The sequence below is a fragment of the Pan troglodytes genome, chromosome 12, assembly GCF_028858775.2.
Source record: "Pan troglodytes isolate AG18354 chromosome 12, NHGRI_mPanTro3-v2.0_pri, whole genome shotgun sequence".
NCBI classification, from domain to species: Eukaryota; Metazoa; Chordata; class Mammalia; order Primates; family Hominidae; genus Pan; species Pan troglodytes.
Window position 1 is genome coordinate 25,492,467 of NC_072410.2, and position 27,992 is coordinate 25,520,458.

A 27,992-nucleotide genomic window follows, 5' to 3' on the forward strand; every position below is an offset into this window, starting at 1 on the left:
CACATGTTCAATGGAAGGTTCAGAGTGGAGACCAATGAGTCTCAGCCTAGTGTCCCCTGGAGGGTTAGAAAACTACAAATGTGAAGGTCTATCCCCACACCCAAATTCTGATGTGGGGTGTGTGTGGAATGTCTCAATTGTTAAAAAGAGGATTGCCCCAGGGGTTCTCATGCTCAGTTAGGGCTGAGAACCCCTGGAGGAGGTTCAGCTTGGCTTTGGGGCCTCAGAGCAGAAACTGGCGAGGCAGGTGTGTCACAGCTAGTGTGAGGTGGCATCTGACGCCGCAGTCCCATATGGCCCTGGTCTGCTCCACTCATGCTCAGTAGGGTCCTTTTGAGGTGTTTATCATCTGTTTTGCTTAATTTCCTGAGACTGTGACACGTAGACAGATTCTAGCCTCAAGGAAGAGCACCTGCCTTCCCTTCACAGCAGCGGGAACAGGTTACCTGGGAGACAATGAGGACCATGCACGCAACTCTTCAAATCCAGCCTGAGGTTCCACAGGGAGTGGGGTAACTCACCAAAGATTTTAGCCAAACCTTCATCAGCATTTTTTGAATTTGAGGAAAATTCAGGCCAGGTGCCGTGGCTCACGTCTTTAATCCCAGCACTCTGGGAGGCTGAGGTGGGAGGATCACTTGAGGTCAGGAGTTCGAGGCCAGCCTGGGAAACATAGGGAGACCCCGACTCTACAAAAAATAAAAATTAATTACCTGGGCATGGTGGTGTGCACCTGTGGTCCCAGCTACTCAGGAAGCTGAGGCAGGAGGATCCATTGAGGTCAGGAGTTCATGACCAGCCTGGCCAACATGATGAAACCCCATCTCTACTAAAAATTATATTTTAGTAATTACTAATTTACTAGTAACTTACTAATTTAGTAATTTATTAGTTTAGTAAATTAGCCAGGCATGGTGGCACACGCCTCTAATCCCAGCAACTTGGGAGGCTGAGGCAGGATAATCACTTGAACCTGGGAAGCAGAGGTTGCAGTGAGCCGAGATAGCGCCACTGCACTCCAGCCTGGGCGAGAGAGCGACACTCCATCTCAAAAAATTAAAAAATTAAAAATTAAATAAAATTAGATAGTGATGCTTCATAACTCTATGAGTATACTAAAAACCACCGAATTATATACTTTGTAAAGGGTAAATTTGGCCAGACATAGTGGTTCATGCCTGTAATTCCAGCACTTTGGGAGGCCAAGGTAGGAGGATCACTTGAGCCCAGGAGTTTGAGACCAGCCTGGGCAACATAGTGAGATCCCTATTTCTACAAAAATTTAAAAAATTAGCTGGGTGTGGTGGTACATGCCTGTGGTCCCAGCTACCTGGAAGGCTGAAGGGAGGATCCTTGGGCCTGGAATGTTGAGGCTGCAATTAGCTGTGATTATGCCACCGCACTCCAGCTCTGGGTGACAGAGGGAGAACCTATCTCAAAAATAATAACAATAAATAGAAAAATAAAATAAAGGGTGAATTTTATTATATATTATATCCTATAAAGTTATTACTAATTTTTTTTTTTTTTGAGACAGGATCCCACTCTGTTGCCCAAGCTTGAGTGCAGTGGTGTGATCACGGCTTACTGCAGCCTCGACTTTTTGGGCTCAAGTGATCATCCCACCTCAGCCTCCCTAGTAGCTGGGACCACACGCACACACCACCATGCATGGCTAATTTTAAAATTTTTTATACAGACAGGCTCTCATGATGTTGCCTAGGCTTGTCACAAACTCCTGAGCTCAAGGAATCCTCCTGCCTTGGCCTCCTAAAGTGCTGGAGTTACAAGAGTGAGCCACTGTACCCGGCCTAACCCTATTATTTTTTAAATAGTGCATATATATAGATAAAATCAGGAGGGTTAGTTAGCATATGGTGGTTCTTTATACTAATCTTTCTACTTTTGCATATGTTTGGAAATGCTTACAGTGAAAAGTTAAAATACGCATGTATGCCACCCTCCTATAGAACTCTGAATTTTGAGAAAGCTTCAAAGTTAAAATACGCATGTATGCCACCCTCCTATAGAGCTCTGAATTTTGAGAAAGCTTCAAAGTTAGGAAAATGTTTTCAGTTACTCCCTTCCCCCAAGTAATAAACCCTGAATGGCAGATTTGGGGAGGTATAGAAGGTAGAGTAGGTAAAGCATCTGTGTTCCCCACACTGTGGGAGGGAACGCCCTCCTCTGCCCCACTTAGGCTTGAAGTGAGGCCCATGTTTCTCTCCAGCTGCCACAGCAATATACCTTGGATCCAGCAGAGAACAAAGAAGAGGGCCATGGCTCTGCTCATCTTTGCCTTAGTCCATGAACCATCATGGAGAAGCCAGTCTTCTGATGGCCCTTCAGATTCAGCAGCTGTGGACTCCAGGGTACCACGGAACCTAACGGTCTATGAGGTCATACCCGGAAGTGAGGTGGGGCCTGCTCAACCGTGAGAAGGGGAAGGGCCTGTGTCTGTGGACAGTGACGGGGGCTATGCTGGTGGCCCTGAAGTGACTGCCTCTCTGCTCACTTCCCTCGGCTCCCTGGTGCCTTCCTCCATCCTGCATGTCCTGAGGGCAACAGGATATTAACCAGGACTCTGAAGTCACAAGTGATAAAACTTCAACTAAATTGGCTAGAATAGCCAGAAAAATCCTATGATCAATCAAGACATCACAGCCGGCGCAGAGGCTCACACCTGTAATCCTAGCACTTTGGAAGGCTGAGGCAGGCGGATCACCTGAGGTCAGGAGTTCCAGACCAGCCTGGCCAACATGGTGAAAGCCCGTCTCACTAACAAAGTGTTGCTACTTATTATATTAGGTAAAATTATAACACCAAAAATAGCATAGACCAATTGATACGCCCATTTCGTTACTTGCATGTCACTATTTCCCTCTATTACATTTTATAAGTATTAAACTGTTTTCAAAGGAAAAATCTATTATAGTACCTTGTACTACACTTTCTTCTCGTTTTTTCTCCATGTTCATTTTGTAATGGGTCCCACAAATTATGTAGCCAGCCCTGCCCTTGAGCCTTCATGTTCTTACAGTGTCTGTTCCATGGCTGAGATGGCAGATATCTTTTAGGGGTAAAAACTTGCACAAAGAGTTATATAGGGCCAGGCACGGTGGCTCACACCTGTAATCCCAGCAATCTGGGAGGCCAAGGCAGGCAGATCACTTGGGGTCAGGAGTTCAAGACCAGCCTGACCAACATGGTGAAACCCCATCTCTACTAAAAATACAAAAATTAGCCAGGTGTGGTGGCGAGTACCCATAGTCCCAGCTACTTGGGAAGCTGAGGCAGGAGAATCACTTGCACCTGGGAGGTGGACGCTGCAGTAAGCCAAGATCACACCACTACACTTCAGCCTGAGCAACCGGGCGAGACTCTGTCTCAAAAAAGAAAAAAGAAAATAATCTGCATAGAAGTGGACCCGCACAGTTCAACCCTGTGTTGTGTAGGAGCTGACTGAATCGTCTCCCAGTTCTGGAGGCTGGAGGTCTGAGATCAAGACGTCAGCAGGGCTGGTTCTTTCTGAGGCTGTGAGGGAAGTCTCTGTTCCAGGACGTGGGCTCAGATGGCCATCTTCTCCCTGGGCTTGCAAGCCATCTTCCCTCCATACACACCTGAGTCCACATTTCCTCTTCTAAGAACACAGGATCATATCGGATTAGGGCCTGCCCTAATGACCTCATTTTAACTTGATTTCCTCTGTAAAGACCCTATCTCCAAATACAGTCACATTCTGAGGTTCGGCGGGGTGGCTAGGACTTCAACATATGAAGAGGGGGTACCATGTAATCTGTAACAGCAGGTCATGGTAGCCACAGAAATCTTATTTCTCTAAAATACCTTCCAAAACAAAAACAAAAACTAGAATAAAAAATAACAAAGAATATATAAAACCACACAAAACCCACACCCTCACCACAACCACAGGACAGAAAATGTCCAAATTCCAAATGACTGGTAAATAGAAAAATAAACGCTAACCTGGGCTCCATCTCTTTTGCTTCTGCTGCTGGCCTTTGCAAAGAGGAAACCTGGAGGTTGAAGAGGGTCTAAAATCTCCATCCTGAGTTTGCAAATGCTGAAAGCGTAACCTGGTTGATCAGTACAAATACCCAGGGGTGGAAGTGCCCTAGGGACAGGAGATTGGTAAGACTCTCTCTCACCAATGGACTCTCTCTCCCTCTCTAAAAAAACAATGATGTTTATTCAGGAACGGGCATTACAATGGGAATAAGTATGGATGTGTTCCAGGAGGTAAAGGAAGACATTTTTTAAAGAAAAAATGAAAAGGGTTACATAGGCTTTTATAAGACAATCATCTTTGGGGCCAGGCACGGTGGCTCACACCTGTAATCCCAGCATTTTGGGAGGCCGAGGCAGGCAGATCACAAGGTCAGGAGATTGAGATCATCCTGGCTAACACGGTGAAACCCCATCTCTACTAAAAATACAAAAAATTAGCCAGGCGTGGTGGTGGGCGCCTGTAGTCCCAGCTACTCGGGAGGCTGAGGCAGGAGAATGGCATGAACCCGGGAGGCGGAGCTTGCAGTGAGCCGAGACCGCACCACTGCACTCCAGCCTGGGTGACAGAGTGAGACTCCATCTCAAAAAAAAAAAAAAAAACTTAGCTGGGCATGGTGGCGGGAACCTGTGATCCCAGCTACTAGGGAGGCTGAGCCAGGAGAATTGCCTGAACCCGACAGGTGGAGGTTGCAGTGAGCCCAGATTGCGCCACTGCACTCCAGCCTGGGCAACAGAGAAAGATTGTCTCAAAAAAAAAAAAAAAGAGACCTGAAGGTGCCTCATATACTATTCAGAGACATTCATGCATATAACAGTCTACACTCGGTGTCTGCTTTCTCTTTGCTTTTACTTAGCAATGTGTCCTGATATGTTTCATATGAAATTATATAGCACTCTCTCATTATTTTTAATGGCTACACAGTGATCTATTTTATGAATGTATAGACACTAGATGCAAATGAATACATACCAATGACTTCATCTGCATAAAGTCCAGAAATAGGCAATACTAATATGTTTTCAAAATTCAGGATAGAGGTCACCTCGGAGGAGGAACAGGTCAGAGACCAAGGGGTAGGAGCTGACGGGGGGTCTGTTCATGCTATTAGGAAAACAGGAGCCTAGGAGAGACAGGGTGACACCATTTTAAAATCAACTGCTTTTTTTTTTTTTTTTTTTTTTTTTTTTGAGGCAGAGTCTGGCTCTGTCACCCAGGCTGGAGTGCAATGGTGCGATCTGGGCTCACCGCAACCTCCATCTCCCGGGCTCAAGCCAACCTCCCACCTCAGCCTCTGGAGTAGCTGGCACTACAGGCGCACAACATCATGCCCAGCTAATTTTTGTATTTTTTGTAGAGACAGGGTTTTGCCACGTTGTCCAGGCTGGTCTCAAATTCCTGGGCTCAAGCAATCCACCCACTTCAGCCTCCACAAGTACTGGGATTACACGCATGAGCTACCGTGCCCATCTCAACCCCATCTTTTTTTTTTTTTTTTTTTTTTTTGAGACGGAGTCTCACTCTGTCGCCCAGGCTGGTGGCGCGATCTCGGCTCACTGCAACCTCCGCCTCCTGGGTTCAAGCGATTCTCCTACCCCAGCCTCCTGAGTAGCTGGGACAACAGACGCATGCCACCACGCCCAGCTACTTTTTTGTATTTTTAGTAAAGACAGGGTTTCACTATGTTAGCCAGGATGGTCTCAATCTCCTGACCTCGTGATCTGCCCGCCTCGGCCTTCCAAAGTGCTGGGATTACAGGCATAAGCCACCGCGCCCGGCCCCAACTCCATCTTAAAACTAGCAAGGCACATTCCTTGCTAGTCCCAACCCATGGTCATAAGATGCTATGGCTAAAAGAGCAGTTTAGTAATGCCTGCAAGGAGAAACTCCTACAACAACAAAATGTCCAGATGCTCCAATATTGCCAAACAGTATATGATTTAAGATAGTTATAGTTACAGGACTCGATGGCTCACACCTGTAATCCCAGCACTTTGGGAGTCCAAAGTGGGTGGACTGCTTGAGCTCAGGAGTTCGAGACCAGCCTGGGCAACATAGCGAAACCCTGTCTCTACTAAAAATACAAAAAAATTACCTGGGCGTGATGGTGCACACCTGTGGTCCCAGCTACTTGGAAGGCTGAGGCAGGAGGATAGCTTGAGCCTGGGAGGTGGAGGTTGCAGTGAGCTGAGATCAGGCAACTGCACTCCAGCTTGGGCAACAAGGTGAGACCCTGTCTCAAAAAAACAAAACAAAACAAAACAAAACAAACAAACAAAATATATATATAGAGAGAGAGAGAGAGAGAGAGTCATGCTTTGATGTATTTATGCATTAAAATGCCAAGGATAACTTTCTTTAAATCAAAAAGCACTAAATTTTGTTATGCTGTCAGCCCACCCTCATGTAGACATAGCTTAGTTTTTACATAGATAAGACCCCTATATAAGAAGAGTTTAATATAAAGAGGGTGTGTTCCCCCTCTTGCTTTCTGAGGATGGCCTACTCTGTAACTGAGTAGCTTTCAATAAACAATCGCTTCTCACTGCACTCTGCAACTTGCCTTGAATTTCTTCTGGGCAAGATCCAATAACCCTCCCTTGGGGTCTGGATCGGGACCCCTTTTCCAGCAACAATATTGTTTCTTGAACTCGGTGGTTATGCAAGTGTGTCCACATTTTAATCATTCATTGAAATGTACATGTACACTTGCGATTTCTGCACACCCGCTTCAATTTTACAAATTTTATGCTCACAACTCATTGGGAGAGGTATATACACAGGGAAATAACTATGGATCCGTTTGGTAAACAAATGTAGAACTCAACTATCTTGCACTCTTGAAGCAGCTGACTCCAGTGCCGCAGGGGGCTACCTGCATGCCAATTCCACACCCAATAATCTTGGGCAGGTTACCAAAGTGTGAAGACCCTGACTGAAAAATGGGAGTAATAATACAACTACCTGATATTGTTGCAAGGATTTAATATAACTTATGTAAAGTGGGCAGAAGTGCTCCGCAGGCACAGAGCAGGTGCTCAATAAATGCCAGGACCAAAATACCACGAAACTGTAATTTTTATAAGGAAAAGGATCTTTTCTTCAGTGCTCAACGAGGAAATATTATGGGGCCGTGCGCAATAGCTGACGCCTGTAATCCCAACGCTTTGGAAAGACTAAGCGGGAGGATCGCTTAAGCTCAGGAGTTCGAGGCTAGCCCGGGGAACATAGCGAGATCCCTTCTCTACAAAAAAAAATTTTTTTTAATTAGCTAGCGTTGCGCGGTGGCCGTATGGTGGCCAATGAGGTTTATCCGAAGCGCGATTATTGCTCATTGAAAACTTTCCGCAATACCCCACCGTGACGACTTGCAATATAGTCGACATTGGCAATTTTTAACAGTCTCTACGGAGACTATTTCAGTAAAAATAAATAAATATGGTGCGCGCCTGTAGTCCCCCCTACTGGCTGGCACGGGAGGATCGCTTGAGCCCAAGATTTCCAGCCTGAGCGACAGAGCAAGATACCTTACCTAGAAAAAAAGAAAAAATAAATATTTTGGGTGAAATATCCAGGGCTGGCCTCCTTGGAGAGGGCGCTCTCACGAAGGAGCGTGGCCCGAGGTGCTGGGACGCGGGAAAGACGTCTTCCTGGACCGGTGAATTTCCAGCTCCACAGACTCCGGCCGCGCGCGCACACCAGCCCAGCTCCACTTTCTGCCGCCCGCGTCCCCTTTAAGACGGAGCCATGACATCATCCCAGACACTGCGCAGCCTACCTTGGCAACGCCGCGACCACTTTTTTCCGGACGACCTCAATTGGCTGGCCAGCCTCCGGAGGCCCCGCCCCCTTCGCGCAGCCAGCCCCGGGCACCTGCTGTCAATCGGGCCAGGTGGGAGCGATGATTGGCCGCCGGGCCCGCCCTCCAGAAAGCCCCGCGGGGCTCGCGTAGGCTGCAGGCTCGGGGAGGGAGGGCAGCGGCGCCGCGTCGGGAGCCGCCGCCGTCCCGGTCCTCCCGCCCGCCCGCCCATCCGGTGCCTCCTGCAGCCCGCCTGCTGGGCAGGGCCGGCGCGGCCCGGTCATGGAGTCCTACGACATCATCGCCAACCAGCCTGTGGTCATCGACAACGTGAGGCCCGGCAGCCAAGGGGAGGGCGGGCGCCCCGCCCCCGGGGGCGCACGCGGCGGCGCAGGGAGAGACCCCCGCCCGCCTCGGCGCGTCCTCCGCTCACTGCGTGGCCGTCGCCCCCGCCGGGCCGCTGGCTTCGCCCCGGGGGCGCGCGCCCTCTTGGCCTTGTAAGGCCGGCCATGGGGCGAGCCCCCTCGCCCGCGTCGCAGAGCCTCTTCCCCGACCCCTCCCCGAGTCGGGCGGGGAAGTTCAGGAGAGCTTGAGTGACAGCCGGGCGGCCGGGCGGGGACGCGCCCCGGACTCTTCTCAGTTGAGAGTGCGGTTCCTGGGCAGGTTTCCACACCAGTCCCTTTCCGCGTCCTTCGGCCCTGGCTCTGGCTGCCTGGCGGAGGTGGGGTAGCATTTGTCATTTGCACACTGCTGGCTTTATCTTTGGGGCTGCACCCCGAGGCAACAAATGCAGGATGCTCTGTCACCCACATGTCCACCACCATCTGGTTTGCCTTTTGGCTACTTTGACTTTCTCCTTAAATGCTCCCTGTGCTGAGCAAACATTCCACAGCCAGCAGGGCAATGGAGAGTTCATGGCCACTCTTCCCAGTATCAGCAAGCAATTTGGGGTGATCGTTTGGAAGCCTCAGAGGAAAGATGTCATCAGGCTTCCTGTGGCTTTGTCCTTCAGCAGTGGGGCTCGGCTTGCTTTCACCTGCCTTAGGAAGATTTCTGGCTTCCGAGCTCTGATATGGGGAGAAGATAAGGGCTGGGATCTTTGAGTCTGCCCCTAGCTGGGTATGTGCGTCTGGTTTGCGGGCCTTGGAGTTTTTGGTAATGACTCACTTGTGCTCTTTCTGGGATCTGTCTCCCTCCCACATGACCCCGTGGGGTCCCTGAATGACTGTTTTAGAGTACCCATGTGGGTTCCCTGAGTCACAGCAGGGGATGTTTAATAAGGAGGTTAGCACTGAGCTTGGGGACGTGCTGTCACACCAGCAGGACGCTGCAGGAAGGAGCAGGCTACTTCCTTTCTTGACGTGCAAATAACTCGTATAGGCTAATCAACAGGCTTATAAGTTAAAAGGGCTACCGCTCGGCCCCTTGGGGATTCCAGCCCCTCCTCTGTAACTTGGAGATGTTTGTTTCTGCTGCAGACTCAGAGGGTTGCGATGAAGAGTGGTGGGACTGAGTTGAGAAGCTTATCCCTTCTCTGGGTGGGAGGTTTCTAATTGCCCCGTTCTTTGGGGGATCCTTAAGTCCAGCTTCCAGGTGGGGGCAGCGATAGGACCAAGTTCTCCTAGTAGTCTCTGGGAAGCCACTTGAGGGAAGCTGCCAGTCATCCCATGCACCCATTGGTCTTCTCCAGCAGGCCCTGTAGGTGGTCCATGTTCCATGCCTTCTGGGTTCTTGGGGAAGAAGGAAGCTGTTGAAAAAAAAAAAAAAAAACCCCACACAGAGGGGTTTCTTCTAGCTTTTGGGAGTAGCATGTGCTATGGAATCCTGCTGGAGCCAACCATTAGTTGTGCAGAGGAAGGTGCCCTTCGTGGTTTCTCTATCTCTGTATTATTGACATTCTGGGCTAGCTCATTGTTGGTAGTGCAGGCTCGCCTGTGCATTGTAGGATGTTTAGCAGCATCCCTGGGCTCTGCCCACTAGATGCCAATAGCATCCCCCACTGCATGTCCCCTCTCCCCAGCTGCCAGACATTGCCAAATGTTGCCAGAGCAGGGGGGATACAAAATTGCCCCCAATCTTGAACCATAGGTGTACTTGTAAACGATCTTGGCAGGGTCCCTGGCTTCCTCCTTGGCCTGCCTTGACGGGGCAGCCAGCTCTCTCCATTGCGGGGGACTGGCTTCATCTGGTGGTGCATGTGGGCAGCTAAACTTTGTTTTTCCTTGCAGGGTTCGGGGGTGATTAAAGCTGGCTTTGCAGGAGACCAGATTCCCAAATACTGTTTCCCAAACTAGTAAGTGTGGCTCAGGCAGCAGCCTTAGTCCTTTTGTTTACCTTCTGTAAGAACATTGGCCTTCTGTCACAGGGCTCTTTGAAGACAATTTGTGCCCTGACCTGTATGGAAAACACCAAATTTGTGAGGTTGACACTCTTGAGAGAGCACTGAAAGAACAAGACAAGCGTTCTAGGGTTCCCCTTTGTCTTGGGAGTCTCTCGTTTTGGTCTTGTTGAGCCAGCAAGGAGGAAAAGCAACCAGCATTTCCCTGGAGATGGGGTGTGGTAGCAGCAGCAAGAATAAAGGGAGACACCTCCGAGGGGAGCCCTAAACTCGGAGCAGGAAGAGTGAGGAATTAGATGCACAGCCACCCTTTCCTCCCTGGAAGTGTTTTCTGCCGGGCTTGTTTTCAGACTCTAGAAAATGTCTTGTTTCAGTTAAGAGGGGATCCTTTGCCCTGTATGGTACTGGTGGGGACGGGAATAAGAGAGAATTGCAAACCCAGAGAGCCTGGGGTGCCCCTTGCACCCACCACGAGCCCATTGGGAAAGTTGCCCTTAGGAGCACCTCTTCACAAATCCTGGAGGCTTTGGAATGAGTGGCCTAAAGGCAGGGGGCAGCAGGGGATCCTAGGCCCCGAGTGGCAGGCTAGCCCGAGCCCGGCCTGGTCTGGGACAGAGCTAGCATGGTGCTCCCTGTCGAGCTTCAGCATTCCTTTCTGACTGCATGGGTATAATTAGAGGTTCCTTTGCCTTTAGTGGTAGCTCATCAGATCCTATAGTTTCCAAGAACTGAATCTCTGATCCAGAAGCGCTGGCAGTGGGGTAGGGCGCTTGACTGAGTGAGAGCAGGGTGCACAAGGGAGCCCCGACCCAGCTTCCTGGGGCTGTCCTCCCTCAGTCTGTGGATGGTGACGGCAGCCCTGCCCCACCGAAGTCAGGAGCGTGGGCTGAGTCACTGTGGCTGCAGGAAGCCGACCCTCTGCAAGGGCTGGGCCATGGAGGGCTGGGTTCTGGCGCTCAGACATGCAGCTGTCTCTGCTGACCATGCCTTCTGACCCTGAGCTTCTCGTCCTGCCTAGGCCCCCTCTCTAGCCCCGAACCCCATAGGCCCCAGTTCCAACCTGTGCCCCCCAGCCACATCCTGGTGTTTGGAGGCCAGGTACCCTCTGGGCGACTATGGTTGGATTTCGGTTTTTCTGGACACAAGCTCCGCCATGCTCCCTGCCCACCTTGCTGACATTATCCGTCCTAACAGTGTCGGGCGGCCGAAGCACATGCGGGTGATGGCTGGAGCCCTGGAGGGGGACCTCTTCATCGGACCAAAAGCAGAGGTAACACCGAGGAGCCTGCCTTTCCCTGGGGGTGGGGTCCTCAGTTGCAGGAGCATGGCATGTGTTCTTGGGCCTCTGCTGGTGACCTCCCGGGTACCTCCTCCAGGCTCCAGCTGGGAAGTGCTGTGCAGGGGCACCTCCCCCTGAGATGGGGCAGCAGTTCCTCTTCTAGGGAGCATGGGTAGAGCTCATCGTGTCCTATCTTTTAGAAGCTATTTGGAAGCTACAGAACCAAGAACTGATCAAAAAGTGATATAAGAGTCAGAATCACACACACTTCACGTCTGCTCTAATGAGGGCCATGGGGCCGCCTCTCACAGTGAAGCCGGAGTGTCCCACCAAGGGGCTGCATGGCCTGATCAGACCCTCAGGAGAGCGTGTGTGGGTGTGGGGAGAGCAGCAAGCTGAGCTTGGCCAAGGGCAGTTTAGGTGCCTGAGGAGCATTGTGTCGGGTGCCGGGCCGTGGGGCATGCATGGTTCTGGGCCCAGAAAGGGGAGGCCTGAGCTGGAGGTGCAGAGGGTGGGGGTCTCGCAGATGGGGTCCGTAGGAGCCGAGGTGGTGAGAGGAGCTAAGTGGTGCTAGGTGAGAAGGGGCATGGCTGGGGGGACATCGAAGGGCAGGTGGAGGCAGCATGTCAGTGCAAACGGGACTGGTGAGGACCGGCCAAAGGGCTGGGGGGAGAGGCGCAGGTCCGGGGGCACAGGTGGCCCAGGAGGGGCCGTGTTGGGCGGCTGCAAGGTGCCGGCGCTGGCCAGAGGGGAGCTGGCAGAGTGTGAGGAGAATGTGGGGGATGTGCCGGCAGTGAGAATGGGGAAGAAGAGAGCCTGCAGATTGCGGGGCACACTGCCACCCTCTCTGATCCCCCCCAGCTGAAGCTAGCTGGGCTCTAAGAGCTTAAGAAGCTGGTGGGCAGGTGAGCCCATGCTGAGTTCAGGACCTGCCACAGACCCTGGGACACCCAGTGAGCAGGGGTGGTTCTGGTCAGGGCAGGTGAGGTTCTGGTCAGGGCAGGTGAGGGTCAGCTTCCAGGAGGGCGGAAAGCAGCCGCTGAGCAAGGGCCGGGTGCCACACCTCCCTTCCCACCCCACCAGGAGCACCGGGGGCTGCTGACCATCCGCTACCCCATGGAGCACGGCGTGGTGCGAGACTGGAACGACATGGAACGCATCTGGCAGTACGTCTACTCCAAGGACCAGCTGCAGACCTTCTCGGAGGAGGTGTGGCGGCTGCCCCTCCTGCATGCTCTGCATTCTCCTGGCCATGCCCCTCTCCTCTGCGTCCCTCCTCGCCGGGCTCCCACATTTCCCTTCTACATTTCTAGAGGGCCTGCTGCCTTTCTGTGTGTGTCTGGGTGCGCATGCGTACCCAGTGGCTGCTAGGCAGAATCTTCCAGAGAGAGCCGGATCTCCAGAAGAGTAACTGCCAGCAGATAAAGGGATGGGGCCCTCAGGAGGGGTAGGAGGCTGAGCCGCCTGTGCGCCAGTGGGTGTGGTTCTCTGGAAAGAGCCTTTTAGGGCCTTGCAAGTTGCCTCCTCTGATGCCTACAACTGTCCCGTCCCTCGCAGCATCCTGTGCTCCTCACGGAGGCCCCGCTCAACCCGAGTAAGAACCGGGAGAAGGCGGCAGAGGTGTTCTTTGAGACCTTCAACGTGCCGGCCCTGTTCATCTCCATGCAGGCTGTGCTCAGTCTGTGAGTGCCCCCTAAGCCTGGCCTCCCTGAGTCCTGTCCTCCCTGTGCCGTCCTGCTTGCCATGACCAGGGTCTGACTTCCCTGGAAAAACAGCCCCTTGATGACTGTTCCTCTAGGGAGTCCCTCGTGTCCTCTCTTCAGACTAGATAATGCAGACGTGCCAGGGTTCCTCCCCTGGGTGAGGAGGTCCCCGTGCCTCAGTGGCTGAGGTGAGGGGATGCTGACCTGGTGACAGGTACGCAACGGGACGCACGACAGGAGTGGTTCTAGACTCAGGGGACGGGGTCACTCATGCTGTGCCCATCTATGAGGGCTTTGCCATGCCTCACTCCATCATGCGGGTGGACATTGCCGGCCGCGACGTCTCCCGCTACCTCCGACTCCTGCTGCGCAAGGAAGGGGTTGACTTCCATACCTCGGCTGAGTTTGAGGTTGTCCGGACAATCAAAGAGGTGACAAGGGGCGAGAGGGTGTGGACACGACCTGGGGTGAGGAAAGGGTGGCACCAAAGCACAGGTGTCCCAGGTGCAGCCTTCTGAGGGCTGTGTCCCTGTCCCCGCAGCGAGCGTGCTACCTGTCCATCAACCCACAGAAGGATGAGGCTCTGGAGACGGAGAAGGTGCAGTACACGTTGCCGGACGGCAGCACGCTCGATGTAAGTGGCCGGGCCTGGCACTGGAGTGGCAGCCGATGCCCAGCCTGGGGGAAGGGGTAGCCCGCTTCTCCAGGAAGCCTGTCTGCCTCAATGTTGTACACTAAAGGTGGGGCCTGCACGATTCCGGGCCCCCGAGCTGCTGTTCCAGCCGGACCTTGTGGGGGATGAGAGTGAGGGGCTCCACGAGGTGGTGGCCTTCGCCATACACAAGTCCGACATGGACCTGCGCCGGACGCTGTTCGCCAACATCGTGCTCTCAGGTGGCTCAACGCTTTTCAAAGGTACTGTGGCTTGAGAGTTGGTGGTGGTGAGATGAGGCCCAGGGCAGCTGGACCCTCAGAGAGTATACCCCTACCCAGAGCCATATTCTGTTGGCTTTTTGGTGGTGCTCAATGAACATTTTTTTTTAACAGACCAAAATTTAAAATTAAATTTTGTTTACTCTGTGAATAGAGGAGAAGTTTACACAAGATCTAAAGTGTATTGTGAGTGTCGAGCAAGGAGCATGTGCAGCTTCATCTCACGCTGCCTCTGTGAGGACGCAGGGCCCGCAGGCAGCCATGGGGCTGGATCATTTCTCAGCCTTGCCCTTCATCCTGGGAAGAGCTGCTGATAGAGGGCCAGCAGTAGCTGGGGGCCCTGAAGGCTGGGTGCGGGAGCTAGCAGCGAGGAGGCCGGGTGCAGACCCCAGGCTCAGCCAGCTTTGTGTTCACAGGCTTCGGAGACCGATTACTCAGTGAAGTGAAGAAGCTTGCCCCAAAGGATATCAAAATCAAGGTGAGGTTACAGAAACTCCCCCTGGGGCACTAGGGTGCTGGCAGCCTTGGCATGGGGAGGAAGGGTGAATGCTGCCCCCAGACCCGCTCACCAGCTCACGTCCACCTAGTCCTGCTCTTCCCAAGGCCGCTGCTGCCACTCCCCAGCTTATGCCTTTGCTGTCAGGCTTCAGGACCTGGGGAAGGTGACCCCAAGGCTGGGAGGATGGCTTCTGGGTGGGGACCCACAGTTAACGTGGCCACTTCCTCCCTCTAGATCTCAGCCCCGCAGGAACGGCTGTACTCCACGTGGATTGGGTGAGGCGGGGCTCAAGGGAGGGCTCTGGGAGGAGACCACTTTACCCTGGATGCTCCTCCCATGGTTGGCCTAGGCCACGTGGAGGTGGGTGGATTTCCCTCCCAAATTAGGGAAATGGAACTCTGAGCACCCAGGAAGGTGGTTGGCTCCCTGACAGGTCCACAGCAATACTATCCCTCCATCCCCACAGCGGCTCCATCCTGGCCTCGCTGGACACTTTTAAGAAGATGTGGGTGTCCAAAAAGGAGTATGAAGAGGATGGCTCCCGTGCTATTCATCGCAAAACTTTCTAGTGCCCAAGGAGGGCGGGGCATGTTGGGAGAGGGGGAGGGAGGGGAGACAGAGCCTTTAACCCTTTTTGGTCTTGGCTCGTATACTAGGCTTAGGGTCCCCTGCATGCCCTGAACCCCTGGGTGGGCGGCACAGCAGTGCTCCCCTGCAGCCTTCCCCTCTACACACACACGACATGCACACACAAGTAACATTGAGCTGCATGGACAGGAGCCTTGAGCTGGCGTGTGGGAATTGAGCACCATGTCAGGCTGTTGTGGGTATCCCCCTGGCAGGGCCAGCTAGGCCTGTGGTTCCCTGCTCCGACTCTCAGGGCTGCCTCCCTGAGCTCCAGGGCCAGAATGCCTGGATGCCTGGGTAGCCAGTTTGGGGAGTGGGCTGCAAGGGGCAGCCAGCAGCTCCCACTGGTGTGTCACTGCATCCATTGCCACCTCCTGTTCGTGACCTGACAGGGTGACACAGCCCCTTTCACACTCTGTCCTCCTATCTTCCTGGGTAGATGCCCTGGTGTAGGGCTGAGTACTGAATGGTCTTCCATCCCCAGCAAGGGGGTGCAGCCCAGGGTCAGGCCCTTCAGAGCCAGGGCAGAGGACGCACGGTGGCCAGAGCTGCTGCACTATCCTTTTCAGAGCACTTCATCCACTTGCTCCTCCCTCTACCCTTGGCACCCTGGGTGGGAAAGGGTTGATGCTCATCATTTATTGAGGGGAAGCCACTTAATAAGGAGTCAGACCTAAAAGGGGGTGGGGGACATTTTCTTACCTCACCCAAGAAAGAGGTCGTCACTTTTGCTGTGGCCAGGGCCCCACCTCCCTCTCTCAGATATGTACAATAATTTAACACGGTTGCCTGAAAAAAAAACTTTTGTAAATCATTATAGTAATAATTATGGACAAGGCCCAGTGTGTGGCTCTGTTTTCTTGTGGCTCTCTGTGCTATCGTTTGTTCTTCCATCCCTGGGGACTTTCAGAGAAAGGACCAGAGAGAATGCAGCAAGGCACTGGCTCTAGCTTAGCGGCGTGAAGGTTTCAGTGGTTGGCCCGCCAACGTGGCACAAAAGGCCTCAGGAGGCTGGGCTCTCACCCTGCAGCATAATTCCCTCACCTGTTACCTCCCCTGCTGCAGTCCACCAGGGGAAGTAGAACCAGGCTACCTTCTTTGCCCCCGGACCCTGGACAGGCCTATTTGAGCACCTCTGCTCACCCCATTCAGCCAGGGCTAAGGCTGGTGGACACCAGTAATGATGCAAGCTCACGCCTTCAGACAAGTCAGGATGGGGAAGGCAGGGAGAGGCAGAGAGGCTGTGAGCTTAGCCAGGCCCTAGAGGAATAGGCAGAAGAGCAGGGAGAGGAAGGGCAGAAGGAGCAGTGAGGAATTAGGGTTTGGAGAATGTCTGCTCTTTACTTCCTTAAGTGTTTGAGAACCTACAGTGTTACCAGGATGGTGCCGTGTCTTTGGGGCCAATGGTCAACAAGTTATATCCTTGCCCTAACAAATACACACGTCAAGGGAGTAAGATAGATGGGCCATTTTAGTACAGAGTTGTGGGGGCCGAGGTGTTAGTCATCTAGCCGGACAGGTGGGGCAGGCCGACTTGCAAGGGCCCAGAGGTTAGCCAGAGATGGGGAAGGCATTCTATGCAGATGTGAGAGCCCAAAGAAGCACCTGGGACCAGTGGGGCTGGAGAGGAAGGCAGGGACCCAATGCCCAGTCAGCAGGGAAGGGTCAGTGGTCTGTGGCCATTGTGTGAGATGAATGAAAAAGGTGGGTTGAGCTGGCACGTGGAGGATTGTTAGCTGTGTCCTGGGAGATGGGTGGCCAGCCATAGAAAGATGGTGACCAGAGCAGTGTGTTGTAGGCAGTTGGGGTTTGTTGGGGGTGAGGGCAGCCCCAGGACTGAGGAGGTGAGGTAGGAGTGAGGAGAGTACTGAGGCCTGTCTGCCAAGGCATTTTGTGAGGCTTTGTGGTCACAAGGCAGTTATGCTTGCACTGGCCCTCAAAGGGAAAGCAGAATTTGCATGGAGAACTCCATATTAGGGCACCCTCCGGACCAGTTCTTCCCACAGGGCTCTGTTCATGGCACCACTGGCTCCCTGCCTCCCAGGTTAGAGCTTTATCCATCAACGCTTTCCTCTTCCCTGTCTCTCCCACTCTGTCAGTCACCAGGTTGTGTGGTTCTTCTGTAGTACCTTTCCCACTGGTCCTTTCTTTTCCAGCACAGCCACTGCCACTGTAGCTTATGACCACAGCTCCATTCCCTGGCCACCCAATCTATTTGCTCGTGGATCTAAAGCCCAGATAAGATTGGTTCTGACACCTCCTACTCCAAAGTGTCAAGTGGTTCTCCACTGCCTGGTGACATGAAACAATTGATGTGATGCTGGTAAAACCACCTACGTGAGCCACATGTTGTGTTTGACTCAGGCCCCTTGAGATCTGTTCCTTCCCTGTTTTAGGTTTACCCCTCATGTCCTTTGCCTGCCAGCCTTCAGGCATGCTGTTCTCTCCATGGGAATGACCTTCGCTTGTGCCTGTCAAAATCTTGTCCTTTAAGGCAAAGCACCATCCTCTGTACCCCCTCTTCTGGCAGGTTTAAGTGCTCAGACTCTGCCAGCTTCTTACTGTTGGAAAAAGCTACAGATGAGGAAGGTAGTACAGCTGGAATGAAGCCTGTGTTGGATTGGAGTTGGAGGTAGTATGAAGTCATGGTTTTAATATACATACAGATAGATACCAAAATAAACACATCTGTGTGTGAGAGCCAGCATTAGAACATACACATGCATTTCCTAGCCCTGTCTGTTGGGAAGGTCTGGAAGCAATGACACTACAATAGCAATGAGCACATACAATGTCCAGATCTTGGTTTCTAAATACCATTCTGGGAAAAAGTTCTTTATTCTGTACTTGTAAATAGTTTAATACCATTAGTGTGAGGCCTGTGTTCTTCCTTGGTGAGGGAAGATGGGCTCCATTTTCTAAACTAAGCTCAGATAGAAGCCACTTCCACCCAAGAGCAAAGGTTTGGTCCTCCTAGTAGGGGACATGACATTTCCCCTGGGACAATTCCCTGAAACAGGGAAAATAATAGATGAGCTTGGAATATTCTGTGGTACCATAAAGTAAGGAAGTGAAAAAGGGAAGGGCTTGTCTAAAGGACACAAGAACCAACTAGAAGGAGCACCCAATGCTCAAATCTGTAATGGATGATAAGCCATGGCATAAAGTATGTGTGAGTCATACTCATGCAAATAAATAACTGAATAAATGTATACATGGGGAAGAAGGGACAGTTCTGACTTATGGTAAAATTCCAATTGATGTCAAAGAAATTGTGGAAAAAAGTCACCATTGAGGAAACACCATAGTGATCATTGTTGCAGGTAAGAATGGAGACAAAAATCAGTGGGCAAAAGTAAAGACATTTGTGTTGTCTCTATCCCTCTACAAGATACTTATTAATTACAAAAGGAGAAATAGTAACTTTATGGTGGAGAGACATTGACACTACCTTAACCAAATAATCAGAGTATACATCTCCAGTAATAAGTCATTGTCTCTGTTTTTTTTTAAGAGGATCTCACTCTGCTGTGGAGGCTAGAGTGGAATGCAGTGGCACGATCACGGCTCACTGCAGCCTCCATCTCCTGGGCTCGCAGGATCCTCTTGCCTCAGCCTCCAAGGTGCTGGGGCTACAGGTGTGCACCACCACACCCCACTAGTTCTTATTTTTTTGTAGAGATGGGGGTCTCACTTTATTGCCCTGGTGAGTCTCAAACTCCTGGCTTCAAGTACACCTCCTGCCTCAGCCTCCCAAAGCACTGGGATTACAGGCATGAGCCACCAAGCGCGGCCATAAGTCATTGTCTCTTTTTTTCTTTGCTTCTTTGAGATGGAGTCTCTCTATGTTGCCCAGGCTGGAGCACAGTGGTGAGATCTCAGCTCACTGCAACCTCCACCTCCTGGGTTCAAGCGATTCTCCTGCCTCAGCCTCCTGAGTAGCTGGGATTACAGGCGCTCACCACCACACCCAGCCAATTTTTGTATTTTTAGTAGAGATGGGGTTTCACCAGGTTAGCCAAGCTGGTCTCGAACTCCTGACATTAAGTTATCTGCCTGTCTCAGCCTCCAAAAGTGCTGGAATTACAGGCGTGAGCCACTGGGCCTGGCCATAAGTCATTGTCTCTTGATGATGCACTAAGAGGGGCCTGATTTTCCCTCTGGTATTCTTGCATCACCTCAATCTAACCAGGAGCAAGCAGTAGGCAAACCCAAACTGAGGGCAGTCTACAAATGAATAGAGTTGCCTTGTTCAAAAGTGGCAGGTCATGGGGACAAGGAAAGACCAAGTGCAATGTGAGATCCTAGGTTGGAAAAAAGACCTTACCAGGAAAGCCAGCAAAATCATGATAAGGTCTGCTGGTTAGTCCATAGTACTGCATCAGTGTTAATTTCCTGGTTTCAATAATTATGCTATGGTACTGCCAGGTGTTAACATTAAGGAAAACTGAGTGAAGGTTAAGTAGGAACTCTCTTATTATTTTTTGCAATTTTTCTGTAAGTCTAAAATTATTTTAAAATAGAAAATTGCGCTGCGTGTGGTGTCACATGCCTGTAATCCCAGCACTTTGGGAGGCCGAGGCAGCAGGATTGCTTGAGCCCAGGATTTCGAGGTTCCAGTGAGCTATGAACAAACCACTGCACTCCAGCCTGGGTGACAAAGACCCTGTTTCAAAAATAATAACTTAAAAGTTGGGGTGGGGGAAAAGAGCTCAGGGTCTGGAGCTATGGTCTGGGTTCACAATCTTGCCACAAGAAATTGCTAGCTGTGTATTCCTGAGCTGTCCCCAGGCTTCCCCATCTCTATTATGGGGATGGTAATAATAGCAGCTTCCTCATGGGTTTATTCACAGCCTGGAAGACAAGCCTGGAACATTTTATTCCAGAAAATAAAAAGAAATGCTCAAAGAGGCCGGGTGCAGTGGCTCACGCCTATAATCCCAGCACTTTGGGAGGCCGAGGCAGGCGGATCACGAGGTCAAGAGATCGAGACCATCCTGGCTAACACGGTGAAACCCCATCTGTACTAAAAATACAAAAAATTAGCCAGGCGTGGTGCCGGGCGCCTGTAGTCCCAGCTACTCAGGAGGCTGAGGCAGGAGAATGGCATGAACCCAGGAGGTGGAGCTTGCAGTGAGCCAAGATCACGCCACTGCACTCCAGCCTGGGCAACAGAGCAAGACTCCATCTCAAAAAAAAAAAAAAAAAAAAAAAAAGCTCAAAGAATGATAGAGGCGTGTCAAAAGGCCACAGGAGCCAGCTTGAAGAGGTTCCCACTGGCCAAATTTGGAACAAATTAAACATCAAAAAATAAATAATGATAGCCATGGATTATAATCCACTGAATAAAATAAGAAAGCATGAATCCATACTGATAATTAGTAAGCTGAAAGTTTGATGAGGAACAAGGTATTGACATTTCTAAGTAGTGCCTCATAAGATAATAAAGAGCAACTTCACAGTGAAGTTTGGCAGACATTAGCTTCATCAAGTGACGAAAGTGAACCTCCTCAGCAGTGGACAAGTGGGCATCACGTGCCTCCCAGGAAGGGTGCAGCATTCCTTGCCCACCATGCGTAACCTGAATCCAGTGTGAAACAGACAAACCCAAGTTGTTGGTATAATTCTTAAAAGTGTCAAGGTCGGGATAGTCAAGGAAAGACAGGAACTGTTCCAGATGGAACAACTAAGGGCAACACGTGATTCTGAGTTGACTCCTTTTGCTATAGAAGACATTATTGGAACTTCTAGCAAAACTTAAATGAGTCTGAAGATTAGATGGTAGAAATATACAAATCGTAGTTTCGTGATTTTGATGGTCATGTTGTGGGTATTAAGAGAATGTCTTTGTAAGAAATAAACATGCGTGTGATGGGGCATCAGATCACCTTACTTTCAAATGGCCCTGGGAAAAAGTTCTTCCTTGTATACTTGGAAAGAGTTTAATACAGTTAGAGTGAGGCTTATATTCTTCCTTGGTGAGTGGAGATGGCATCCAATTTAAGCTGCTAAGTGGCCAGAGGTTCAGATGGAGCCCACCTCTACCCAAAAGCAAAAGTTTTGTCCTCCTAGTGGGGAACATTATATCTTCCCCCCTACCACTAGGGCTCCCAGTTACCATGAGGCAAGGAAGCGAGCTATTCCATATGGTTAGCCTGAAGGAGTTCTCAGCCTTGCTGTTGGAAACACCTGTGGAACTTTAAACTTCTGATGCTTGGGTCCTACCCCAAGATACTATTTTAATGTCTGGGTGTGGCCTGGGCACTGGGAGTTGTAAAAGATCCCCGGGTGATTCTAAGGTGCAGCTAAATATGAGACCTACTGACTCAGGGATTGGATTTATTGATCTGTGTATTCTTTTCCTATTGGTGCCACAGAAAATTCTCACAAACTTAGTGGCTTAAAATAACACAAGTTTATGGCCTGGCACGGTGGCTCACACCTGTAATCCCAGCACTTTGGGAGGCCGAGGCAGGCGGATCACAGGTCAGGAGATCAAGACCATCCTGGGTAACACAGTGAAACCCCGTCTCTACTAAAAAAAAAAAAAAAAAAAAAAATTAGCTGGGCGTGGCAGGCGCCTGTAGTCCCAGCTATTCAGGAGGCTGAGGCGGGAGAGTGGCGTGAACCCGGAAGGCGGAGCTTGCAGTGAGCCAAGATCGTGCCACTGCACTCCAGGCTGGGCGACAGAGCAAGACTCTGTCTCAAAAAAAAAAAAAAAAAAGTTATTATCTTACGGTTCCTAAGTCTAATGTGGGTCTCGCTAGGCTGAAGTGAAAGTATCAGCAGGGCTTCACTCCTTTCTGAAGACTAGAGTATCATTTCCTTGCCCTTCCCAGCTTTTAGAAGCTACTTGCCTTCCTTGGCTCGTGGACCCCTTCCTCCATCTCAAAGCCACCAACATTGCATCTCTCTGACCATTCTGAGTCACATCTCTGACTCTCTTCTGCCTCTTTTGTGCTTTTTGGATCCACCTGGATAATCTGGGAATAACTATTTTAAGGTCAGCTGATTAGCAACCTGAATTCCATCTGTAGTCTTAATTCCTTCTTGCTATGTGACCTAACATATTCACAGATTCTAGGGATTTATGACGCGGACATCTTTGGGGGATCATTATTCTGCCTGCCACTGTCTGGAAATGTACTGGAGATTTTTCTTTCTGCTTGTTTTTTTGGTTTGAGACAAGGTCTCGCTTTGTCACCCAGGCTGGAGTGCAGTGGCACGGTCATGGCTCACTGAAGCCTCAAACTCCTGAGTTCAAGTGGTCCTTCCCACCTCAGCCTCCCAAGGTGTTGTGGTTACAGGCATGAGCTACCATGCCCAGCCAATTTTTCTTTACAAGTAAATTGGTTAAATTTTAAAAAAGAAAAGACTTGGAGATGAGGGAGAGAGAAAACAGATTGGATTAATGATGTGGGGAGTCAAAAGTCTCCCTCAGCCGAGTTTGAGTTGGAAGAGATGTGGAAAGGGAAAGGCAGGCCAGCCACACAGGAGGGCTTAGTGACAGCACAGGCTAATCTCATGGGCGTGTAGGGGTTAGATTTCACAGGGGGTTATCTGAGAGCTCCCCTTCCCAGAGGAAAGGGCCTTAAATGGCAGGTCAGTGCTTGGGCATTTCCTGGACACAGGTCATGAACAACAAGGATGGAAGCAATAGCTTTGACTACACCTTCAGGATGGGCAAGATGAGGGGAAGGGGCTTTTCTCTGACTCTATCAGCTCCCACTGAAATACCTACTTTCGACCAATTTTGTGAAGATAGTAACTGAAGCCACCTCTGGCTAATCTCCACACAAAATGAAAAGGTATTTCCATTTTGTAGGTAAGAGGTTTTTGAGATTTTAACTTGTCCCAAGGTGTCACAGGTATGAAGCAGCTAAAGTGGGCTTTTTTGGCATTTCTCCCCTCCCTTACTCCCATGCGTATCTCAAGCATTAAAAAAAAAAAAAACAAAACTATATAAATACCTGAAAGCGTGGTAAATGTCTACATATCAAATATCCAGAGTTCAAATTCTTCTCAATTTTTTTTCCTTTATAATTGTTTTCAAATCAAGATCTAAACAAGGTGTGCAGGCTGCTGACTGGTATCTCCCTTATCTGTTTCTCCACATGTTCTCCCTACCTTTTCCCCCCACTCCTTGCAATTTATTTGAAGAAACATGGTCAGTGATTTCTGAAATTGTTCCATATTCTGAATTTTGCTGCTGGTATCCCCATGAATTCTTACTTTGCACCTGGGTCCCTCAAGACTTCAAAATCCCCAAAACTCTCTTCACAAGGCCACCCTGTCTCTATGAAGATACTGTGAGGACCTACTATCCACTCAGCTCTTTACATATTAAGCACCTTGTAAGGTACTTACCTTTTTGTAGTTGTACTTGACCCCCAGAGAACATGTCCACAGAGATAGAGCCAAATGATGGAGCCAGTATTTTAAGTCCTGTCAGCCTGACTCCTCAGCCCGCCCCTTTCTCTCATACCAGGTGGTCCCATTCATTGCATTACGGGTTGTCGATCTATTCTTATTATTAATCTAAGCACTATACACTGGTTATACACTTCCAGTAAGTGGATGGCAAGCTAGCATTAACAGACAGCTTTTCCCAAAATAAGCATATTCCATGCCTACCAAAGAATACGGGAAAGAAATAAGACCAGCCATCTATGGGAGAAGGAGCCAATGCAATGGCTAGTCTTTACTGGAAAGAAGAAACTTTACAGCACATTTTGAGTAATTTAGTGCAGGTGCTCAGTGTGCCAGCTGCTGGGGCACCAGCTTGTAATGGGCTCCACAGCGGGGGCATCGCTGGGCCTCGCCTTTGTGCAGCCAAAACCAGACGACGCTGGTATTGTCCTCTTCACCTAAAAGGGAAAAAAGGTGGTTTATGGTCATCCAACCTAGAAAGGGAGACTTTCAACATGAATTTCTTTTCCTCAGACATCTCTGATACACAAGTAAGACTATGGTTGATATCTTAAGAGATCAGTTCAAGCCCTCCTCCCATTCTTCAGATGAAGAAATTGAGGCTCTGAGTTCACCTATGAGTAAACTGACCTTGTATCAAGGTCACTGTAAATTCTAACAATTCCCTTGCCTATGTAGAACGCAAAGCAGGGTCCGTTCTGGTATGTATCCCTAGTGTCTAAAATGATGCCTGGCATAGAAGCAGTATAACAATAAATATTTGCTGGGTGGGTACTCCTTCATGCCGCACTCCCAGTGAGCCAGTCTTACCACTGTGCTGCGCTTCTTTCCAGTAAGGATGAACTATCAGGCATAATGAGGCTTGAGAGTGTCAAGACCCTTAGAGAAACTTACCAACATGCACTCACACACTGAAGATTTGAGGCAGCTTACAGACTATTGTAGGATATATTAAGCAAGTGGATAAAAAATAGAGGTGAGGTACTTACAGATGCAGCCTACTATTCTCTTGCTGGAGATGGAGGGGACTAAATTAGGGTCTTCCCTGGTGCCTGAAGCTCCCTTTGGGGCCAGTATATTGTATGGGTCCTGAAGAAAAAACAAAAAACAAAAACAAAAACAAAAAAACAAGAATTGAACCATTAGGCCAAATAAGCCCTACCTTCCAGAAGCTCAGGGGACTGTTCCTACAAGCCAAGTTTCCTGTATCAAATACTCCCAGAGAGGAGACCACTATGAACACATCCAAGGCCATAAGTTACACAGAAGACACAGAAGGGAGGTTCTCCTTACCAGTCCCTTCTTTGCAGCCAGCATGATCTCCCTCTCCAACCCAGTCGCCTGCTCTTCATCAGTGGGAACACCACCTAAAAGAAGATACGTGAATTATGACGCTGACTGAAATGACTGATAGAAAAACTACAAACAGAAATGATCAAGGAAAATGCTGCCCTGAAACTTCTGTATAAGTTTTAGCGGGCTCACAAGCTCCTAAAGGCTACTCATATCCATGGTCCCGTAAGAACCACCAAGTACCCATCCACACAAGCGGCAGCACTGGGGGGAGCTTTTTTTTTTCTTTTTTGAGACGGAGTTTTGCTCTTGTTGCCCAGGCTGGAGTGCAATGGCGCGATGTTGGCTCACTGGAACCTCCGCCTCCCGGGTTTAAGCGATTCTCCTGCCTCAGCCTCCCGAGTAGCTGGGACTACAGGCGCGCGCCACCACGCCCGGCTAATTTTTGTATTTTTAGTAGAAACGGGGTTTTACCATGTTGACCAGGCTGGTCTTGAGCTCCTGACCTCAGGGGATCTGTCCGCCTCGGCCTCCCAAAGTGCTGGGATCACAGTTGTGAGCCACCGCGCCCGGCCTATGAGCTTTTCTTTCTCCAACCACCGAGGCAAATTTGTCGACATTTGTCTAAAAGCATGTAGAACCCACTCGGCTTGAGGTGGGTGCAGGTTTGAAGGGAGGCCGGACCCCTCCCCATCCCGGTGGCAGTCCCGGTCCCTCCCAAGGTCACCCGGCACCTCCGTTTAGGATACTTTGGCAGCGGAGTGAGTTCGGGGAGCGGCAGGAGCAGCGGTCCAGAATTACAGGGAGATGCCTGCAGAGCCTGAGGCACTGGGGACCGTAAAGCGGCCACTGGGACCTCGAGAAGCTGCACGAGCCGCGCCGCTTTGCCGCCCTGGGACCACCCTGGGAGGGCAACACTCTGGTCCCTGGCACGCCCGGAGACCCGAGTACCTCCAGATGCCATGGAGCGCACCGCGGCCGCGCCACTGGGGCCGCGAGCCCTCAGGGCCTGCGCGGCCAGCGTTCCAGCTCCGCGAAGTAACCTTGAAGCCATTGCGTCCGCGACTAGCAGCAAAACTTCCGGGAACAAGCTGCAGAGACAGGCGGGACTTCCGGGGGCGGGCTTCTTTCTCCTCCCGGTCAGCTTTCCGCTTCCTCGCAGCCCTCGAGCCCGCCCACTCCCAAGACTGCGGCGGGGGCGGAAATTGCGCATGCCCAGCTCTGCCTCTTTCTGCACCGCGTAGTGGCTGAGGCTTGGGGGCGGGTTTGCTCTTTAATAACGCTGGGAGGTGGGAAAGTCTTTTTGGTCCCTGGAGTTGAGCGGCTGAACCACATTGGAGTTCATATGGGTCTGGCCCCGTAGTCGTGTTCAGCAAACGTGGAGGCTGCTGATGGAAGCTATTAGGTCCCCGTCTGTGAAGAGACTTACTGAACCCCAAATGATTTGAATTTAGAAGTGGGCTCCTAAAGATCACTGCGTTACTAGGCTGGTTAGTGGCAGGGCTGGTTCTGGCAGTGCGTGGGCCGTCGCGAGCGTGTCGCATTGGACGGGACCTACCTGCAGTCCTGGCCCAGTTTCCTGTTAGAGTTGTACTGTGTGTGGGAGGCGCGGAGGTCCCGGCCTGGGGAGGAGGACAGGGCCGGGGGCGGGACCCCCTACCAGGACCAAGGCCCTGGTGATGTGAAGGAAGTGGCCACTCCTTTTCGAGGCTACTAAGGGAGGAGGAGCAGGAAGGGGAGTTGATAATAGGAAATGGAGTTAGAGCCTGCTGTGACTGGAGTTCCTTGTTTGACACGAAAAACATATTCCGTCCATGGCTTCCCGTTGCCCATAGGCTAAGATGTGCACATTTCTTAGGGTGAGCCTTAGTCAGTATAGCCCTGTGACAGGCTAGCTGCATGCGGTATCTGAGTTTCCCTACCAGATAGAAAAATCCCTTTAGAGTGGGAATTAATGCTCATCATTGAATCTTCAATGCCTTGCAGAGGTCTGGTATATAGTAGGATCCAGTAATTTTAGTAAATTTACTACTTGGATAGAGTATACAAAATCAGTTTATAGGGCTTTTCCTGGCCCAGTGAGGTCAATTGGAGGCAACATGGGGAGAGTTGAAGGCTTAGGTGCTCCCGCCTGTCTCATGCAGGCTACGGTATTTTCAAAAGGACGTGGTGGAGCGTTGCTTCACAGGAGCACGTCTGGTCTTCCTGGGTTCCCCCTCCACCAATAAAAAAAAAGAAAAAAAAAAACCCTGTATTCTAAGGCCAAAATTTCTTTAAAGGTGGTTTTTGCTTTGAATGGCTTCACTGTTACTCCCTTCTCCCTCACCTCCACTGCAACCCCTCCAAACTGAATTGGGCGAAAATTCTGAGGAATGTTCCCCAAGGATCTGTAGTTAATTTGCAACTGTGGTTAAGGTCTTAGGCAGGAGAAAAAAGCATTGGTCTGGAAAGTAGCCCCACCAGCTAGTTCAGCCACTTTTTATCCTTTGGGCCGCCATTTCTACATCAGTAAAACTGTCGTTCAACTAGGTTAGTATTTCCCAAAGTGTATTGCATGGCATCCAAGTCTCAAGACATGATCTCAAGAAAAAGGACTTGGTCAAGACAGGGAGGTCCTGCATTTGATGACCACCCTTTTGGAGATGGACACTAGCATAATAAAGGCTCTGATTAGGCTTGCAGTAAAGACCTCTTATTTAATTTACCTGCAGTTTAAGCCAGAGTTTCCCTGTCTTAATTGACCACAAAATCCTTTCTGAGGAACACCTACTAACTTGCCCCTCAGCAAACCAGTGAGGTATTCAGCTCTGATATGTTATGATTCCCTGCTGCCTGACCAGAAGTGGTTTACTCCAGGCTATAAAATGGAAATTGAGTTTAGGCTTCTCACTCTCATAGTAGGCTTGCCTAATAATAGGAAATTTTTGCAGGCCCTCATCCAACTCAGGAAAACCTCAGCCTCACTCTGGGATTATTTAGATTGTGTGAGTGAGCTCCAAGGTCAGGTCCAGGCTCCCCAGATGTCCCCGCATCCCTTGCTGCTTCCACCTCCCACCACTGTCAA

The 27,992-nt window shown here is 50.6% G+C and overlaps 3 protein-coding genes and 1 non-coding gene across 17 annotated transcripts in view; 2 read left to right on the top strand and 2 right to left on the bottom strand.

Annotated features, from left to right (window-relative positions):
- The window catches only part of C12H2orf92 (chromosome 12 C2orf92 homolog), a 38,770-nt gene extending 31,010 nt beyond the window's left edge, over positions 1 to 7,760 (bottom strand). For 4 of the 12 annotated variants that reach the window (XM_063789538.1, XM_063789536.1, XM_063789533.1 and 1 more), the window contains exons 1-4: positions 7,560 to 7,760; positions 5,000 to 5,150; positions 3,988 to 4,084; positions 447 to 689 (exon numbers count right to left, since the gene is read on the bottom strand). In XM_063789538.1, the coding sequence (XP_063645608.1) occupies positions 447 to 689; positions 3,988 to 4,084; positions 5,000 to 5,017 (358 nt within the window). In that variant the 5' untranslated portion in view covers positions 5,018 to 5,150; positions 7,560 to 7,760. Of the gene's footprint in view, positions 1 to 446; positions 690 to 2,247; positions 2,420 to 2,938; positions 3,847 to 3,987; positions 4,136 to 4,999; positions 5,151 to 7,559 lie in introns of those variants that run through there. The other 8 variants (XM_063789539.1, XM_063789535.1, XM_063789541.1 and 5 more) reach the window with 7 other exon arrangements.
- Positions 7,301 to 7,441, top strand: LOC112208310 (U4 spliceosomal RNA). Its single transcript, XR_002942712.2, has one exon. It is a non-coding gene; the product is annotated as a U4 spliceosomal RNA (small nuclear RNA).
- Positions 7,761 to 7,833: 73 nt separating the features above from the next.
- ACTR1B (actin related protein 1B) lies at positions 7,834 to 16,043 on the top strand. 3 transcript variants are annotated; one of them, XM_001155293.6, is made up of 11 exons: positions 7,834 to 8,156; positions 10,055 to 10,119; positions 11,359 to 11,434; positions 12,527 to 12,652; positions 13,001 to 13,125; positions 13,361 to 13,577; positions 13,688 to 13,780; positions 13,887 to 14,061; positions 14,496 to 14,557; positions 14,813 to 14,853; positions 15,045 to 16,043. In XM_001155293.6, exons 1-11 carry the CDS (start codon positions 8,109 to 8,111, stop codon positions 15,145 to 15,147), a joined length of 1,131 nt encoding a protein of 376 aa, XP_001155293.2. In that variant the 5' UTR covers positions 7,834 to 8,108; the 3' UTR covers positions 15,148 to 16,043. The 3 variants fall into 3 exon arrangements, with proteins under 3 accessions (XP_001155293.2, XP_063645602.1, XP_009441209.1); XM_063789532.1 differs by lacking the exon at positions 7,834 to 8,156 and adding an exon at positions 8,277 to 8,547; XM_009442934.4 differs by lacking the exon at positions 7,834 to 8,156 and adding an exon at positions 8,437 to 8,945.
- A 7,830-nt stretch (positions 16,044 to 23,873) lies between these two features.
- COX5B (cytochrome c oxidase subunit 5B) lies at positions 23,874 to 26,615 on the bottom strand. Its single transcript, XM_001154903.7, has 4 exons — positions 25,880 to 26,615; positions 24,929 to 25,002; positions 24,625 to 24,724; positions 23,874 to 24,072 (listed from the first exon to the last, which is right to left on the bottom strand). The coding sequence occupies exons 1-4, from the start codon at positions 26,139 to 26,141 to the stop codon at positions 23,960 to 23,962; spliced, it is 549 nt and encodes a 182-aa protein (XP_001154903.6). The 5' UTR covers positions 26,142 to 26,615; the 3' UTR covers positions 23,874 to 23,959.
- Between the last annotated feature and the right edge of the window lie 1,377 nt (positions 26,616 to 27,992).